This window comes from Biomphalaria glabrata, chromosome 8 (genome assembly GCF_947242115.1).
Source record: "Biomphalaria glabrata chromosome 8, xgBioGlab47.1, whole genome shotgun sequence".
Taxonomy (NCBI): domain Eukaryota; kingdom Metazoa; phylum Mollusca; class Gastropoda; family Planorbidae; genus Biomphalaria; species Biomphalaria glabrata.
Window position 1 is genome coordinate 17,058,038 of NC_074718.1, and position 19,834 is coordinate 17,077,871.

At 35.8% G+C, this 19,834-nt stretch overlaps 1 protein-coding gene across 8 annotated transcripts in view; it reads right to left on the reverse strand.

Annotated features, from left to right (window-relative positions):
• Positions 1-1,730: 1,730 nt before the first annotated feature.
• The window catches only part of LOC106071263 (uncharacterized), a 261,624-nt gene continuing 243,520 nt past the window's right edge, over positions 1,731-19,834 (reverse strand). For 5 of the 8 annotated variants that reach the window (XM_056037824.1, XM_056037830.1, XM_056037826.1 and 2 more), the window contains one exon: positions 1,731-6,259. In XM_056037824.1, the coding sequence (XP_055893799.1) occupies positions 5,316-6,259 (944 nt within the window). In that variant the 3' untranslated portion in view covers positions 1,731-5,315. Of the gene's footprint in view, positions 6,260-6,405; positions 6,472-7,093; positions 7,160-7,443; positions 7,490-10,955; positions 11,025-18,188; positions 18,348-19,834 lie in introns of all 8 variants that reach the window. The other 3 variants (XM_056037831.1, XM_056037825.1, XM_056037832.1) reach the window with 3 other exon arrangements.

The following is a 19,834-nucleotide window of genomic DNA, read 5'->3' on the forward strand; positions in this document are numbered from 1 at the left end:
CATCTCAAAGGTAATTATACTTCAGCAAACCAATGGTCTGGACTTCTCTCTACTACTACCTTAATTTCTTTCTATAATGTTTAACAGCTTAAAGTTTTCTTATAACCTCATGAATGCTAGGTTATAAATTGTCTTAATTTTTATTGCATGATATATAAGTCCAAGTAGTTTAACACCGTTTGCTTCTTACTGTGTGATTAACACTTCTGAAGTCTAAGTGAACCTTTAGTTTTTCAAGTTAGTTGACCTTTTTTTTTTTTACATGTTTTGTATCTTCCTTCAGAGATTTGAAGATTATAATATCCTAGACCAAATCTATTGATAGCGGTGGGAAGAATTAAAAACTGGAACCATTGAACTACAGACTAGAGCATACATCACTAAACATGTCAGCCATGTTTCATTGAACTACAGACTAGAGCATACATCACTAAACATGTCAGCCATGTTTCATTGAACTACAGACTAGAGCATACATCACTAAACATGTCAGCCATGTTTCATTGAACTACAGACTAGAGCAGGGGTTCTCAACATTTGGGTGTCGAATGACCATTTGTCAGGGGTCGCCTAAGACCATCGGAAATTTGGGTTTTAATATCTTTTCATCTATTTATCATCTGAATTTTTTTTTTTATTTTTATTTTGTAACTAGCATAGTTGGTACCATAGGCGGTATACATTTTCATTTTATATAACAAAACAAAGGGACATTACCCGGATAGCTTATATCTTCACAAATAAAACCATCGTCAAACAAAACTTTAATAAAAAATAGGGTGACATTTTTAAGAAGGACATTTTGCTAGAGGATAAAGATGTCAATTAAAGTTAGTGATTAGAACATCACTGTTTGAGGGTAGACGTCTTTTTTTTCATTGATAGCTTCTTCACTACACTAAGCCTGATGGCTTCAAAGTGTTCTGGTATTTCCCACTGATGTGACGTGGTTGTCGAAAGGCAAAGTTCTAAATATGTTTTTTTTTAGAAAGAAAACACCGAAAATAGCCGACATGGTAGACATCTTTGTAATCTTGAATAATTAAATTTTTCAACGCAATGATCACATACATTATGGGTTGTCTGAAAAGATCAGTTCGTCCAAGTGAAACTTCAACTTTGACATAAAAAAACTAGATAAAAATAAAACTTAGATCTTGCCAACTTTATCTGCTTTCTGTTAAGAAAAAAAAGGCATTGAATCTGACAGACCGACTACATTGGTAATTTCTGTCATAGAAAATTAGCCCTACCGTGCGAGTGAAATTTCACCAAACTTCCGTATCTAGAGGACATCATGTTTACACTTTCTAGAGGTCAAAGTTAAAGATGTTCCGGATCAAAAGCGATGCAGCTACAAAATGATTGTCAGTTACACAATTCTGGATCACGTTTTTGAAGTCATTTCCCAATTTTGACATTGTCTTGCGCCTATTTTATCCATTTCTAACAATAGACATATATTGTTGAGAAGCAGGGTTTTCCAGCCTGTTAGTTATCAAGTCTAAATAAAGAAGTTGACTTGATGCTGAAGATGACATTCATTGTGCTCTTACAAAGACTCTCACAAGATTCCAACCAACGTTAGCGTATTTACAAATATGCGACAATGTAGTTTACCTTATTTAATACTCCCATGTTTCGCCATACTTTTCAAATTGTCACACAAGTCTGTGCACATGAATATGGTGAATACGCAATATAAAAGTTAATAAATGCAAGTCATAAAATAAACTTTTTGTTAGCAATTTAATTATAAAAAACATTTATTTTACACATTACAATTACATAAAGCTATATCCGTGTTAAATTTCTACCAATGAAAATACATCACAAAAAGAGATATAGACATAATGATAACGATTTTATTAGTTTGAGTTTAAGTTTTGAGTTTAGGCACATCGGCACAATTTAGGCCATGTCGTGCGAGTAATCCTTTAAGGATCACTCTCCCTCTACATAACAAGGGCCAAATTCTATACAGCTAAACCATTAAAAACAAGGTTTATTCACAGTTAAAATAGTAAAGATAGTAAACATATAATAATTTGGTAAAAATCTTATGTAAATATTATATGTTCACAATTTAAAAATCAGATCTTTGTAGACAACCCCACCTCCCGGACAAAGCCCAGTACCTTCCCAGGGTCGACATTGTCGAATAGTGTTTTCAAGGTGTGTGTTCTAAAACATTTCTCCCTGACATCCTGGTAACTGGGGCAATCAATGTTCCACGGTGAGGCGAGAGTCACAGTACTCACAAAGTGGGGGGCTTCTTTCTCTTTTATAACATTAGCCAATTTTCATTTACCTAGGCATATGGACGAAAAAGAAAAAATACGGTTTCGGGTCGCTGTCTATTGGGGAATCGTTTTAGGGGGTCGCGGCAACAAAAAGGTTGAGAACCACCGTTGGACTAGAGCATATATCACTTAACCAGGCAGCCATCTTTCATTGAACTACAGACTAGAGCATACATCACTAAAAAAATCAGCCTTGTTTCATTACTGTTTATAAATATGGCTATTTGTTTTATTTGTTGATTAAAAAAAACAACTCGACTGTATCTTCATCATATATTTAATAACTTCTATTTAGGTTTTCAGGTAATGTCTGCTTTCAATACAGCCCCCGATTGGAGAAAGTGTCCCCTATGGACGAGAGTCATACCACCAACCATTCCAGCAGCGTAAGCTGAAAGTACCTGTGAGTCGATACGGAAGCAATGCCCTGAAAATATAGTTTTCGCCCTCATTTTTGAAGTTTAATGTATCTTATATTCGTTTATTGAGACACATTTCTGTTTATTAATATATTTTATATTGTTTTTTAGACACATTTCTGTTTGTTATTGTATTTTATAATGATTTATTGAGACACCAACTTGATGTTTTAGTATTATTAGTTACAAGGTCTTATTTAATAGATCTTATGATATTTAAACTGATGTAAACCTAAAATAGTATACATGTGATTTAATACAATACACATTTTGAACTAGCCTTGTGTGTTTGTTTATATTTTCGCATTGAATACTAATTCAAATAATTCAGGTTGATTTCTTTCAGAATTGTATATAAATACAAATAGTTACTAGAAAATAAAAGATTATTTATTTAATATATTAAATTACATTTAGTTTTTACTTTTGTATATTTAGAATAGTTCAAACTGATTTAGAAATGTAAAACTGAAAAACATGTATAAACATGAGTTCATAAGGAGATTTATTGTACAATTATTGTTCAAAATGTAACATGTAATGAGCCATAAAGTCCATGTTATTAATTAAAAGATCTGATGTTAGCTTATGATCAATGTGTTCTGATTTATGATGTCAACTTACATAACTTATCTAAGACTTATCTAGAGGTTTAGTTTCTTATCAAACTGTATAGACTGGAAAATGATGTTTGGCAGGTGTGTGGCTTCACTGATAAGCTCAACAAAAAAACAGCACACTATGTGTAAAAATAAATGAAGCTGATTGTCTGCCTATATAGATTGTTAAATGTTCTTTGATTCATTAGTTCAGCCTGAATAAATTTGTATGCATCTATAGAAAACTATATCAAAGCTGAACATATAAAGAGAGCCAGAGACGAAAAGAATAAATTGACCCAAAATAAAGAACATAAAATAACACAGAAAAATACGCAATAAACTGTAAACTGCCCTGTATCAACTAAATCAGCAAATAAGTGACATTCTTATAGAGCCGATGACAGGCCCCAGTTTGTTAACAGCCAATCATTAACTCGAGTACAATGTATTGATGCTCTACGAGGTTGTGTACTTTCTCCTGTACTGTACACCCTATACACTAATGACATATAATGTATCTGTACTCAGTTAAACTTATTAAATTCACTGATTATACTGCCATATAGTCGGTTTTATTTCGATAGAAGAGTTTACAAACTGGTGGACAGACAACTTTCTAAAACTGAATGTTACAAAAATTAAAGAACTTATCTTAGATTTTACAAAGAAAAAAAACAAATGATACACCTACTACAGATACAAATTGCATCAATAAAAAAAAGTGAAGTCATAAAAATATCTAGACGTCATCATTGATAAGAAACTTTTCTTTGAAGACCACCTTGAAAATGACCAAAAAGAAAACAAAACAACAACAAGAGCCTAGCGGCAAATTATTCCAATATAAAGTCAATTGCTCTAAAAAAAAAATCTTAGATATGTTTTACTGCGCGACTATGCAAAATCTGCTACCATACGGAATAACTTGTAGGCAAAGCAACGCTTCATCTAAACTGTTGCGCCGCTTGGACAATATTATTTTTAAAAAGCATCTCAAATCACAGGCACAACACTACCATATTTAAATAAACTTTTTGAACAAAAATGTCTCGAAAAAATTTTGGAAGACAGAGCCAACCGCTTCATCATGACTACGTCAAGCTTACTTATAGTGGGCTACTTCCGTCTATCAAAACTAGAACTAGCAGTACAAAAACTCGTTCGCTCACTACTAGGTCAATCTATTTCAACGCCACTCATTGATCAAGAAACATAAAAAGACAATGTTATATCCTGTTCTATTTCTGTAAATGTTTATGTCATGCTGTTTTATATGAGAAAAGAGTCCTTGTAATCACAAAAAATTTTTATAAGGATCAATAAAGCAGTCTTAGCAAGAATAAGCTTCATGTGGGTTGTTCATAATCACCAGACTAAAAATAACGTTTCGACATTTCACCAAAGGGAAAAAAATGATTTTCTAATATATGTTGTCCAACAAGCAGATCTAAACATTCTCAAAAAAACTTTGAATCATAGTAGAGAATCGGAGCTAGACTAAGACATAGAGTTTTGCTTGTTTGAGATTTAATTCATGTTTCGAACTGTTTTCTCTGAAATAATTTCTTCAAGTCAAAGATTCTAGGCGGCTGCATAGTTTGCACAAGACTCTAACAATTGTATTAAAGTTAAATATTTGCAAAAATTTATCTTATCTTATAAAATACATACTTTACTTTAAAAAAAAGATGATGATTACGTCCTAAACGTTATGCATCTAGTCATGCATGCTAATCAATGACTAAAATCTTTAGTTCTCTGTGACTAGTGGATCAGCTGAAGAAGGCGACAAGATACGGTGACTATGTTTCTTAATGAAATAAAAGTTTTGTTTCATATTCATTCATGAGAGTATATGTTAAGAGACTCACTATAGTAGATGGATTTTAAACACAACATTTAGTGACGTCACAGTAAGGGGTATAAATATTATTATGGACTATAGTTGGCTTTAGACTCTTTAAGGGATACCATCTTTATAGAGAAACACCTCAATAGACATCACCAACTCCACTGTAATTTAAACCAGACTTCAAATTTCCACCGTGGACAAGATTAAACCAAGCCCAGTCACTATATCCCAGACAATAGACTTGTGCTCCACTACTTCCTGGACATGTACTTGTTGTATAAGTAAACTGACATCTATCACCCACCATTTTTTTTTTCATCCATCGACCAACACTGACCTGTTTAGAACATCCATGAGGATGTGACACTATAAAGAGAAATCTATGTATAGATCTAGAGGCTTTGTATTTTTTGTGAACTTTCCTCCAGCTGTTGTTAAATAATTCGCACGTTTCATGCATTTTATTTCCTACATTTTCGTCGCATGTCACACTATTCAACACACATCTGTCATGCTCAATGTTTACATTTACAACATTGACTTTATCAACACTGACCTCTGGACTTTCATTTCTATCATAAAACAATCTCAAGGTCGTGTGGTTGGCCTCAATGTCATCATAAATCACATGTGTGGCTGTGGTCACATAAAACTCCCACCACACATTGCTAGGCGAGTCTGAATCTTTACATTTTCTACACCAACACTTTGTGTAGTCTGTGCTTTCATAACTTCCATCTTGACAGACTCCATCTTGAAACTTGTATGCATGCCGCACTTTTCCACTTCCTGTCCTCAAGTTTCTTCTCTCTCTCATGTTATAAAATGGATATGGTTCAAATGACTTTGGGTAAAACTTTGGTCTGTCTGGACTGGTCATTTTAACATCTACTCTAACAGTCTGGTCAGCTATAAGTTTGATGAGTTCATACAAATCTTTATATTGAAAACCTTTAGGTAAAAGTTTCAATGTGAATGTATCAACAGGTATAAACTGGCTATGACCTGGATTCTTCTTGCAGCCATGAAGATATTTGTGTAGATCAGCTTCTCCACCTTTTGACTCCTGAGTTTCATGATCACCTGGAGAAAAGTTAAGTAATTTGATCCAATGTTTAGAGCACAATGTAAAGTATTGATTTAATCAAGATATATCTATAAATAGATCAACTCTAACTCATATGTTGATCGCAACAGTTTATACACTAAGAAATAAGCTCAATAGTTACCAATTAGTGGACCTTCAATATCATCTGACTGGGCTTTGGACAGGTCACTTGTGAAATTTTGAGGATCTGAAATGATAAAAGACGAATACTTATTTTTAAAATTATCTTTTATTATTATTGTTACGACCTCTCTTCCTACTCATCAGGCTAAACATTGCTAAACACAACACAACACATCAACTTATCAAGAACCTGACAACAAGAGCTCCACAATATCGGGTACTTTAATAATGAGTGAATAAGTAGATAACAGCCAATACTAGACAATTGGCATCAACCATCAACAACTAAAATGTCACTCTGTACATCACCGTACAAAACTCTACTGTCTCTCTTTCTGGGCTTGTACATCAACACATGAGGACTCAACCAGGACCGACTTCATAGCTGACTAACAGTCCCGGTCTCGACGCTCTCCGGTCTTGAACTGCCGCTTTGCTACACACTGTGTCCTCGTACACGCAGGCTTTCGATCACATGACCATAACATTGGTCATATTTGCGTGTAATCGTGTAATCGTAGTACTGTCCCTTGTCCATGGCCCCGCTGACCTGAGTGATTCACGTGTGTGTCAGCTGAGCCTATAGTTAACCCTTTTTGCGCCGCCAATAGGGTCGTAACATTATTATAAAATAGACTTTCACAAAAACCTCTCTTTATTTAAACATTTTCAAATCAAAAGTTTACCTGTATCCTTATTCTCATCCTCAAGACTGGAAAAATCTGCTAGGTCAGTCTGATCCTTTAGACAAACTAAAATAGCTTAAATACATGTGTCAGTCAGTCTATTTGTTTTAAGAAATAATTTTTTTTTGTAACAAAAAAAAATGTTTTTCAAAATACTGCATAGATAGTAAATAGTTAAAATATAGAATTTACATTCTAGAAACATAGATCTAAATTTGCAACAACTTGAATTTGACATACTTACTATTATTCTGCTTTATTCTAGTGAAAAAATTGATAATAAAATAAAACCATAAAAATAGTTTTTAACAGGCAGCTAAGGCCTACATTGTTTCACTCTAATTTCATACCATTAAGTCCACAGGTGTCTTGAGAAAAACAAAGGTCTGTACTGTTCTGGAAATTCAAAGGAAATATGTACAAAAAGTTGTTTTCATTTTTTTTTTCTTTATATAGTGTTGTAATTGAACTGTGATGCTGGTCATAGTAACCCTATGAATAATCAACCAACACATGCGACACAGGCCTGTGTACCTAAAAAGGACTTTATGTAAGCATTATCCGTGTAGGTTAACGGTGTTTTGGTTGTCTGGGTGTGAACTATGTGTTGTTTTTAAAAGGCTGGGTCAAGTGTGTCGGACTGAAAAAGGGATAAGAATGTTAAAGAAAGAAGGACATTTATTTTTACAAGCTGTGTATAACTGTTATTCGGACTTTGACTTTCATTTGTAAAGTATTTGTTTTCTCATCTTTATTTATTACACTAATTAAAGTGTCTATATATCAGATCCCAATTTGTCTGGTTCTTATAATAACAATAATAATAATAATTTTATTTATAAAGCGCTGTTAACAAACAAAATGTAGGCTCAAGGCGCTGTAACAATATTACAAACATAAACACGATTGCTAGAATAACAGTTAATCTAAAAAAGTTTTAAACAAGTAGGTCTTAATGTTCTTCTTAAAAGTGGTATAGCATGTTGTCTGTCTGAGATCAATGGGGAGTGAGTTCCAAACCTTTGGTCCGTGAACTGAAAAAGCACGCAGACCGTAGCTTTTGAGGGAGAAACGTGGCACTACTAAAAGGGTTGAGTCCATTGAGCGCAGGGTCCTCTGGGGGACATATGGAGTAATCAGTTCGCTAAGGTACAAGGGCATCTCATTGTTATATATACACTGATGACAAAGTGTGGCGACCTTGTAATCGATTCTCGCTTTCACGGGAAGCCAATGGAGCGTGCGCAAGAGCGTAGTAGCAGAATCTTGTCTAGTTTTTTTAAGGACTATTCGAGCGGCGTTGTTCTGTATACGTTGCAGCTTGGCTATTTTGTCATCAGGTATACCTGCTAGCACGGCGTTGCAGTAGTCAAGGCGGGAGAGTATGAATGCCACAGCTAGCGTTTTTGTTGACTCCGTTGTTAAATATGGTCGGATCTGGCCTAATCTGCGCAGCTGCAGATAAAGACCTTTGCAGAGCTGATTTATGTGTGGGTCGAAAGATAATGTTGAGTCGAAGAAAACTCCAAGATTCCGCACTACATGGACAAAAGGAACATGGCAGTTCGTGATAAAGAGAGAATCTGTGCTTTCAACTTTTGAGACATTGTTCCTAGTGCCAATCTTAATTATTTCTGTCTTGTCTTCGTTCATCTTGAGTTTATTTTCAACCATCCAATCGCTCACCCTTGCAACGGTACTACTGATTTTCTCTGCCAGATGCGACACCTCTGAGGGTACTGATGAATCGTATAACTGTGAGTCATCGGCAAAGAAATGGTATAAGATGCCGGTTGGCCGTATGACACCGCTGAGTGGATATGTGTACATAGTGAACAGTACTGGGCCTAGAACTGATCCTTGGGGTACTCCGTACTTCAAAAGTAAGCTTGTTGATTCCGTCCCGCTAACAACGACACTTTGAGTGCGTTCCGTCAGGTAGGATCCAAGCCACTTTAGGACGACTCCTGCTAAACCAAAAGTTGAACTGGACTTATTAGGACTGGACTTGACTTAGCCACATTGTTTATAGAGATTCTTAAAAGCTGGTGTCAGAGGTTTCACGCTTTGATGGCTTCTATAAAAACCCTTGAACAACTTCTTGTTAAGAAACTGAAGCGTGGGATGACGTTAGACGGAAACAAAGACGCCTTAGCAACACGTCTCCGGCAAGCCCTGCAGGATGAAGATGAGGACCCAGACACATATTTGTTTGAAATAGAACCGGATGTGGTGGAGCTCTTGGGTGATATGCAATAACAGATGAACACAGGGCAGAAAAACATCAAAGAAAAGATTGATAAAATGGATTCGGGAATCAAAACCGAGTTGTTGACCATGAATCAGCGCATGCAGGCCATGGAGGAGACAATAAACCAAAGAATAAACACAATAGACGAACGGATGAACAAAAAGGTTGAGGCAGTGGAAAAGGCCATTGAAGAAATAAGGACTCAAGTACAAGGTGAACTAACCTATTTAGTGGAGACTAAAGTTATGTCATGTGTACCAGAAGTGTCTATGAAAAAAAAAATCTCCAGTTTTTGATGCTTCCGTTTCCTTGTCTACAAGCGACAATTTGACGCAGCGGCTATAGTCAACAAATGGAACAGCAACGAGGAGAAAGCGACAGTCGTTGTACTAGCCTTGAGAGGGAATGCTTCTGAACTTCTCCAGTTCATTCCGAACCACCAAGATTACGCTGCTCTTGTCCAGGTTATGGAACTCAGATACGAGGACGATCATCTACAAGAAATTTATCGAGTCCAACTGAAGACCCGCCAACAACGTCCCGATAAAACATTACAAGAGTTAGAGACGGACATAGAGCGCCTAGCCCATCTTGCTTACCCAACAGCCGTACAAGACTTTCTGGAAGTAATTATCACTGATGCCTTTATTGATGCACTTCGAGACTCAGAGCTGAAGAAAGCCGTAAAAATTAGTGGCAAGCGCAAAACAAGCGAAGCCCTGATGTACGCTCTCTCATACGAAGCCGCAAAAGAGTCGTCTGGGAACATTCCTCAAGTTCAAAGGCTGGAAGTCAAAGAGGAAGATATCACAAAACTTCTTAGGAGAGTAACAGAGGCACTTGACGAACGTAGAACAACTAAAGAACCGGAAGGTCAAAGGAGGGACCGTGCACGTAGTTGGAACTGTGGTGAACTTGGCCATCTTCAAAGGGATTGTGCAAGAAAATCTTCTAGACAATCAATAGCCTAGCACCGAGCGGAAACGGATGCAAGACCAGGTCCCCACGATTATGAGGGAAATTAGCTCTCGCCGGCTTCGAGGGACGGAAACAGGTGATCCAGAATATTAGAGCCCCTGCAAACATCATGCCACTTGCCGTGCTAGGGCGAAGTAAAAGTCTTAAAGTCAGAGGGAAAATTTGTCCTCAGAATTTTCGTTTTATCCTAGATACTGTTGCCTCCCAAATCAATCATTCGGCCTGATCATGTGAACAAGAACAAGACGACCAATGTAAGGGCTTACAAGCTGAAAACAGCTCGCGGAGATAAATATTTATTAGATTATTAGCAACTAAATGTCAATCTGTTATTTTTTTATATTTAAACTTCTCTCTACGTCTAAGTCTTTTTAATTTTTTTTCGGAACTTATCGTTTAATTCTAGTAAGTCAGCAATTTCTTTTTAAAATATTAATGGAGAAAAACCCTGAATATTATTAAATATAAATTTATTATATATAAATAGTTTGTTGAGATAAGATTATTGTTTGAAGAACCATAAAAAAATAAGTTTAAATAAGGGAAATTAAAATTAATTTTACGAACAAACGATACTTTTTTAACACCGATAATATACTAAATTTTAGTTTATTTAAAAAAATACAAACTTACTTTATCTGTTTTGAGTTTTTTCAAGTCTTTTCTATAAGTTTTTCTCCTGTAGAACATTTCTGACTTTTTCTATAAATAAATTCGAATTCATTCAAATAAATATTTTTAACAAACGAACAAGTACAGATAACTACAACTTTTTTTCTTTTTGTATCTGTTACACACATAGGCTTTTTTATTTAGCAATTCCACTAATCATTGGAGACTCTGTGGCTGAGCGGTGTGACAGGTGGGGAAATGTGATGTGTGTTTGGCGCGTTAAATGTGTAGGGGATGATTATTTTTAAAGCTATCACACACCAACCTATTAGCATATGAATCGGGAGCAGACACGCAACGGGACAAAGCAATGAAAGATAGATACAAAAGTTGAAAATGAAGAATATTTATTTACATAAATATACATATAAGAATAAAAAGGGGGAGGGTTTGCTTCTATCTCTAAATAATACTAGCTTTAATCATCACTCTTGCATTTAATAAGAGAGTATGTCATTTGTCCTCTGACTTAGCTGGTTTTCCTGTTGATGTCGCAGCTGGCTGTGTCCTGGCTTGAGGTTCTGCAGCTGGAGGTGGCGCTCTAGCGGATAGAGGGACGCCGGTGATATAGTTCTTGTGGAGTTTCAATCCCAAAATCTAATATCTGTAGTGGGCACAGTAGGGCGGGTGGCTAGCTACCGTGGGCACAAGTGTACTGCGGGCAGAGCGGATCTGCCTGGGCAGCGTAGTGAACAGAATATGTCCAGTGAGTTGCAGAGGGTTGGCGTAGCTATGACGTCTCGCACAGATCTGAATCTATAGGGACGTCGCACCTAATAGCTCGGCAGGTGGGCTGTCGAATAGGCGGGCAATGCCGATAGCACCAAGTAATAGAGTTGAGTGGATCTCAGTAGGCAAAGGTAGTGCTGAATAGCACTAAGCACAAAGATAGTAGGTGATTCTTGATATCAAACAAATAGGCAGACATCTGAGGGAGGCTGCGGATAAATAAAGACAAGTTAGGACATGTCTCTCATACATCTTATCGATGCCCTCGACTGAGGTGCATTCGTCAGATTGGTAAAATTGCTTTAGAGCACAATGAGGAGATGATGACAAATGGGATTTGGAAAATAGATGGCTGATAGTAGCAATATGAAAATGTACATAGAAGGGGAAATAACAATATAAAATGTACATATAAGGGGAAATAATAATCTCAAATAAACAACACAGGTGGATAGAGAAAGAAAAAAGGGGGGGTGAATTGGGCGGTGGTCGGCGACCAAGACGGTTTGTTTACATATGACCGAAGGTCGAGAACAATGGAGCGCGCTTGAATGGAGAGGGTGTCCGTTCAAGCTGCGCAACTCTCGTTAGAGTGAAATGAATACAGGGGAGATAATTCATAACTCTTTTCTAGACGCAGTATTAGTGCGCTAGTAAAATTATCAAGGCTGTCAACCGAGATAAAGGAAATAAAATAAGGTGTACAAATATATACATGGTTGCATCAATGATCAAATGAGCAACGTAGCATTAATAGATTAATGCAATACATAAAATATACATTAGCCATGTTCATGTTTTCTACTTACGACAGTGAGAAATACACAATGCACTAATTAAATATAAATGAACTAAGCGAAATACACATGATAAAATCCAATGGAAATATACACAGAGTCATTAAGATGGAACTTGTGATTAAGTTCGGCTTACCACCAGGTATTCCTCTAGGAGTGAGAATAAATTATATAGTCCAGACTCGATAGCTCAGCTTGAATGAGAAAGAGAGAGTCTGACTTGATTTGATTTACCTTATCTACAAAGGCCTGGAAAACGTGGGCGGAAACAGGAAACGTCCTAGGCTTAAGAATTATCTTACACGTGGGTGAAGTCCGACAAGAGTCGCACCTTGGAGTACCACGCGGTGTGTTGACCCGAGTAATCTCTTAGATCAAAGAGAGACTTAGGAAAAAAAGGGGGGGGGGAGTGACTTGCATTCCACTCAAGGTGGTGTCAACTGCGGATGTCAGACATCCGGCGGGTAAGACAAAAGAGATTGTGTGTTTACCTTTTCCCGATCAAGGGCAGATAAATGAAAGGACGCGCTTTAGCTATCTCCAAGGTGGCCAACTAAGTCTAGCCGGGAAGGGAAAAGGTGGCGCCGGTGGAGAATTTAGGGGTAGGATGGAGAAATAATTAAAATAAAATAAATAAATAATGAAAAATAATAATTAATGCTGTGATAAATTTGAGTGACTCTGACAGCGAGTTTTTGACTTGTCACAAGCGGTAAAATGTCTTGTTTTCCAAACCGAGGTCCCGAATCCCGGTGAAGACTGGGATTTTTATCTTTGGGAACTTTGTCTCCTCTGAGTCCACCAAACTCTAATAAGAATTTGATATATACAGTTCGTCAATCGTGGTTCGATGATAACCACTTTTGTCATCCAGGGGACTGAGGGCTTTGCACTGGGGTTTTATGCCTCCTCATGTGGCTGGTGAGACCTATGTGAGCCCGGAATGTTCGGCCGCACACTGTGCAGGTTTTTCCAGCTAGAGCTATGTCATTGGCCTTGCTTTTCTTCTCTGGCGTTTTTCTTCTCCTAGCGCTGTTCTCTTTTCCTTAGCAACTGTCACAGTGTTGATTGTGTGAGTAATATTAATTATTTTCATAGGTGTTATCAGAGCTTACCGATAGACTTGACAGAGACCAGAAAAAGGTTAGGGCAATGTCAGTTAGATGTGTGTCTTGTAGAGCGAATGATACGTGATACAAACACGGACAATTATTAATGTTACTTTAAGCGTGGGATAGATACTCAGCCTATATAGAGAGAAGTTTGGGGCAGACCGGGACACAGCGCCATTTGGTGTCTACAGGGGCGTGTGTCGTGTGCCAGAGATGCTGTAGCATGTAGGAAGTAGTTCTAAAGAACCAGGGTAAGAAAATGATTTGTATTAGTTATTGCATTGGAAGGTAGTTGATTACAGAATTGACAGAATTTGCTCTTTAGCTAATTGTTGGCAATGTCATGGTTATTTTTTTATTTAGAGTGACAGTCTTTGCGACAGTCTGAGTTGGCGACAGTCTTTGAGTCTGTGACGGTCTTTGGATGGACAGTCTTGAGAGTCCGTGAAGTCTTTAATCATAAAGCCTGAGTATTTATGATGGAAATCATTGACGTAGATAGAAGATAGAAAATAAACAGCAGACAATCGTCTACGCAAATGACAGACAGACAACATATGTTGAACTCATGTAGCATTGTGATGTTGTATCCAGGAGCGTGCATTAAAAAGGGAACTGGTTGGTCTGGCTAAGCATGGGTAAAAAACTATTTCTCTTGCTGTTGTATGCTATTCATTCTACATGTATTTCTATTGTATTATTTTATCATTAATCATAAATACAGTCTTAGAGTATTTAATTAATCAAATTACATTTAGTACTTTATTTTAAAGTGGCAATTAATGCCTAAAATCGAATATTAAATATTAATTTTTATTAGGAATTGACTTCACCAGTTTTATATATGTTGTCATTTTGATGTTGTGAATAAGTAAAGACACTGTAAAGTAATATTGTCTTAAAGTACTGATTTAGTATTAAAAGTAACACATTCAATATTGAAACAAAAGTAACTACTCACACCAAGCGTGAGAATCAAAAGAGCCAAGATAATAAAGTGAGGGTGTAATTTGAGGTGAGAGGGGGTTTGTGACAGCAACCTATGCGCAAGTCTTCACAGCGCGACGCCTTGATGATCTGTCATGTGCCTTTGTCTCACAGGTTGCTGGGTCTATGCTGATCACCTTCAGAGAGTTTCCCTGAAACTTCTTTGACCACCTTGCGAGCACTTTCCTACGCTTAGTTGGCCATACAAGAGTAGGAATGCGGTGGTCTTCCATTTTGCAGACGCGTCCTGCCCATCGTAGCTGGGAATGCATCAGGACTGTGTGGATGCTTTACATAACCACTTTTCGAACGGCTTCAGTATCTGGTATTTTGTCTTGCCATTTGTCATTTAGTATTTTTCTTATACATGTTATGTGGAAGTGATTCAGTTTCTTTGCATGTTTTCTGCACACTGTCCACGTTTTTGAGGCATAGAGCAATGTATGGAGGATGACGGCTCGATAGATACCTAGCTTTGTATTTGTGGTGATACCACGTCTTTTCCAGACATTGGTAGACAGTCTGCCATAGGATGCACTGGCCTTGGCGATTCGCAGTTCGATTTCATTATCAATCTTTCCGTTTCTCGAGAGTGTACTGCCAAGATATGTGTATCTGTCCACTACGTTTATATCATGTCTATTTATCTTGATGCTTGGATCCTAGTAAGCGTTCCCAGGAGCAGGTAAATATAAGACTTCAGTCTTATTTGTGTTAATAGTAAGGCCAAAGTCCGAGCATGCTCATGAGAAGTCACAGACGATGCTCTGCAGATCATTTTCAGAGCAGGCTTTTAGAGCACAGTTGTCACGAAATAGCAAGTCTCTGATTACTGCTGAATTTCTTTTTGATTTTGCTTTTAGCCGCCTCGGGTCGAATAGGCCACCATCAAATCCGTATGTTATTTTTATCCCGATGTTTTTTCTGCGAAAACCAGCTACCAATGTTGCAAGTCAGCCTCTTGACTGGAACCCACAAGGAGATCATAGAGATAAAAAGACTAAAATACAATTTCTTCAAATTTATTATACATTACTGTTAACATTTGACCAGACTGACATCATTAAATAAAATCTTCATTTTTAGATACACTCAAAGAAAAGCAAGTTATATATAAAAGCTACATGTCTTATTTAAATCATGCTTATCGGTGACTTATTCATTACTCAATACAATACTACAAACACCAATGAATATAGAAATTGCAACATTGATTTTATGTACATTAGCATACCAGCGCGTCTGTGCTACACTGTTTGTCTTTACGTAATAAATGGAGCTCCTAATATTACTTCTCTCTTAACATGTGTATGTTTGCATAAACAATACTTACAAAATATGTGTATTTTGTCGGCTTTTGCTTAATAGTTAATGTTTGAATAGTTGTTGTTTTTCAAAGTCATTTTTTGTAAAGTCTATTTTAAACAGAACAAAAACGGACTTTTTGAAAACTGTGTTTTAAAGAGATACTTTGTATTTGGGCAAGGTTAACTTCCTTTGCAGTTTCGTCATTTACTTATGTTCTCACCTACTTCGTAATCTATAATTGTGTACATTCGAATAACTAATAGTCCATGTTTCCTACGTCCAGATGGCAGTGACATCAATGTTAAACATTTTATGTTTATTCTCACAAACCGAGCAAATGTTTATTTTAAATGGGGCAATTGTTTCTTAATCTTCTCTGCATGCCGCCACTCCTTTGATCTGTTTGTGTTTATATATGTTTTTCCATAACTCAAATCCTTGTTAACTCGTTCCCAGCCTTTGATTCTGACGTGATTCTTTCCAAACCACCCTATCGCTATAAAGCATGCTCCCATTCATATTTTTTTTTTCTTTAACATTCTTTAACATTCCCAAATATTTTTTAAATCTATTTTGTTGTTACAGTTTTAACCTGAGTTTTGCCGATGTCAGAAATTCTCTTTCCCATTATCCCGACACGCCTTGATATGTACTGAATAGTTGTCCGCAATTGCTGTCGTGATTGCAGATTAAACAACACATTAGATCTCTTCTTAACCAACAGACCTGGATTAGTAGTTCATTAAAGAAGCTTTGTAAACAGAAGGAAAACCTATATAGAAAATTTAAAGAAACTAATGCAGAAAGAGTTTACAAAAAGTATATAAAAATTAAACACTTAACCCAAAAACCACATCTTATCTTATCTTATATAATACAGACGTTACTTCAAAAAAGAAGATGATTACGTCCTACGCGTCATGCATTTAGTCATGCATATTAACCAATGACTTAAATTCTGGCAAGTCACTGGTTTTCCTGGCTAGCTTAGGCAAACCATTCCATGCCCTAATAGCACTAAGGAAGAAGGAGTATTTGTACAAATTTAGTCCTAGCATATGGAACAAGGAATGTGCCTTTATCTTTGTGTCTTTCAGAGTATTTTATTAAATTTTGTTTTTGTATTTGAAGATTATGGTTCAGTGTTTGATGTATAATTGCTACTTTACTTTTGAGTCTTCTGTCCTGAAGGCTTTCTAAATTTAGTGATTTTATTAAAGGTGTTACTCTAGTCAAATGTGAATATTCGTTTTTTATGAGTCCCACTGCTCTATTTTGTGTCTGTTCCAGTTTCTTAATGTTTTCTTGAGTTGAGGGGTCCCAAACGGAGGATGCATATTCTATTATTGGCCTAACCAAGGTAAAATAACATTTTAGTTTTATGTTCTTATTTGATTTATAGAAATTTCTTTTAATAAATAAATAATAATAATAATAAATAACAATAAATGCTTTGTTTGATTTTTTTATAGTTTCATCAATATGTGGATTCCATGACAGTTTTCATTTATTATAACACCTACATATTTGCATTTTAAATCTGTGTTACTGGTTTGCCATGAATAAGATAAGTGGAATTAATTTTTTTTTTGTTTTTTTTTTGTTACTCTTAACAACTGACAATGTTCTGAGTGGAAAGACATGCTTCAATTTGATTCCCATTTCTGTAATTTATCTAATTAGCTGTGTCTTGTGTTGTCTTTACAGTTCTATATATTATGCAATCGTTTGCAAATAATCTTACTTTTTTTTCCTGAAGTAATGCATTTGAAAAATCATATAAGTAAATTAAGAATAGTAGTGGACCTAAGACTGTTCCTTGAGGTACACCTGAGTTTACTGTTATCGGTGTTGATTTAGAGCCATTTATTATTACAGTTTATACTCTCCCTATCAGAAAATCTTTAATCCACTGATGGAATGGACCATTAATGCCGAAATATTTTAATTTTTTAAGCAAACTATGATGGTGAACTTTGTCAAAAGCCTTAGAAAAATCTAGTAAGATAGCATCTATTTGTTCACTATTATCTAAACCTTTTGAAAAATCATCAATTAGTCCTATTAGTTGTATTTCACGTGATCTCTATTTCCTAAAGCCATGTTGGTATGGGCTGAGGACATTATGTTTGTTTAAGTGGTTTATGATGTTGCTACATATTATGTGTTCTAGAATTTTACATGTGATGCTGGTAAGTGATACTGGTCTGTAGTTTCCTGGGTCAGATTTTTCTCTTTTTTAAATAGGGGGTTGACATTACCTTATTTCCAGTCCTTTGGTACTCTGCCCTGGTTAAGTGAAGCCTGAAAGAGTATTTTGAACACTGGGGCTAGCTCATTGCTTAGTTCTTTGAGTAATCTAGCTGGAATACCATCAGGTCCAGACGCTTTATTTTGTATTTTGTTTCTGTTGTATAACTCTGATAAAGGAAAAAAGTTTATTTCATTTACTCTAATTGTTGTCTAAATATTTAAGTCACAATATGTTAATTTTGATAAGAATCAATGAATTCTAAATATTTTAAAAATCAAACTTAAAAAATTGTGACCACTAGCCCCACCTTCCCCTATTTAACTAATTTTCTCTTATTTCAATGTCCAGATTTAGGATTGGCCACACCTACATCACGCACTCTTTTGTGCTGAAGAGAGACGAGCCCCCCACTTTGTGAATACTGTGACTCTCGCCTCACCGTGGAACATATCATCGTTGATTGCCCCAAATACCAGGATGTCAGGAAGAAATATTTTAGAGCCACTAACTTAAAAACACTATTTAATAATGTCGACCCTGGGAAGGTACTGGGATTTATCCGGGAAGTGGGGTTGTCTACGAAGATCTGATTTATGATTTTGTGAACATGTACTATTTACATTAGAATTTTACCAAATAATTAAATTTTTACCACCTTTACTATTTTAACTGTGAATAGACCTTGATTTTAATGATATTACTGTTTAGAATTTGGCTCTTGTTGTTTAGAGAGAGAGTAGTCCTTAAAGGACTGCAGGCAGGACATGGCCTATATTGTGCCGATGTGCCTAAAATCAAAACCAAACCAAACCTTATTTCAATGCGATAATTTATTTAAATAAATCAAAAGCAGCAACACCCTTTATTTTCATGAATGTAACAGAATGCTAATTGAAAGCACAAATGTTTATTTCCCAAAGATTATGCCATGTAGCAAGTGCATACACGAATGAATAAGGAGTTGATTTATCAGTTATTTTAAATACAGTGTCTAATTCATAGCAAGAAACAGTGTTAATAGGTCCTTAATTACATTTATGCTGATAAATCTTTATATCTATTTAAAATGAGAGTGTGGTTACTGGGACTAGATCTATCAGTTTTTAAATCTTATGTTATTTTATGTAAAACAGACTTTACTTCAAAAAAGAAGATGATGCCGCCCTACGCGTCATGCATTTAGTCATGCATAGTAAACAATGACCAAAATTCTGCCATGTCACTGGTTTTTCTGGCTAGCTCAGGCAACCCATTACATACGCAAATAGTGATATGGAAGAATAAGCATTAGTACAAATTTGTCCTGCATATGGAATAACGATCTAGACAAGTTTCATTTAAAAAAAAATCTGGATGTAGATAAGTTGATGTAGAAATTGTCATTGTTATCTGAGCAATAGATCTAAAAATCTAACAGGATCTAATGGGACTCAAGTATTCATTATACTGCCAAAAGAAACCAAAATAGTAGATCTTTAGAATATAGTTCTTGATTCATTTCTATGACCATGATTGGGACTAATGTAAAGTATTTAAAAATAATATATAATAAATAAATAATAATAAAGAAAAAAATGCATATAATTGTAGGGAATTGAATAAAAGTTGTCATAGAATCATTTGTACACATTTGACATTTTTATTAAAAAATTG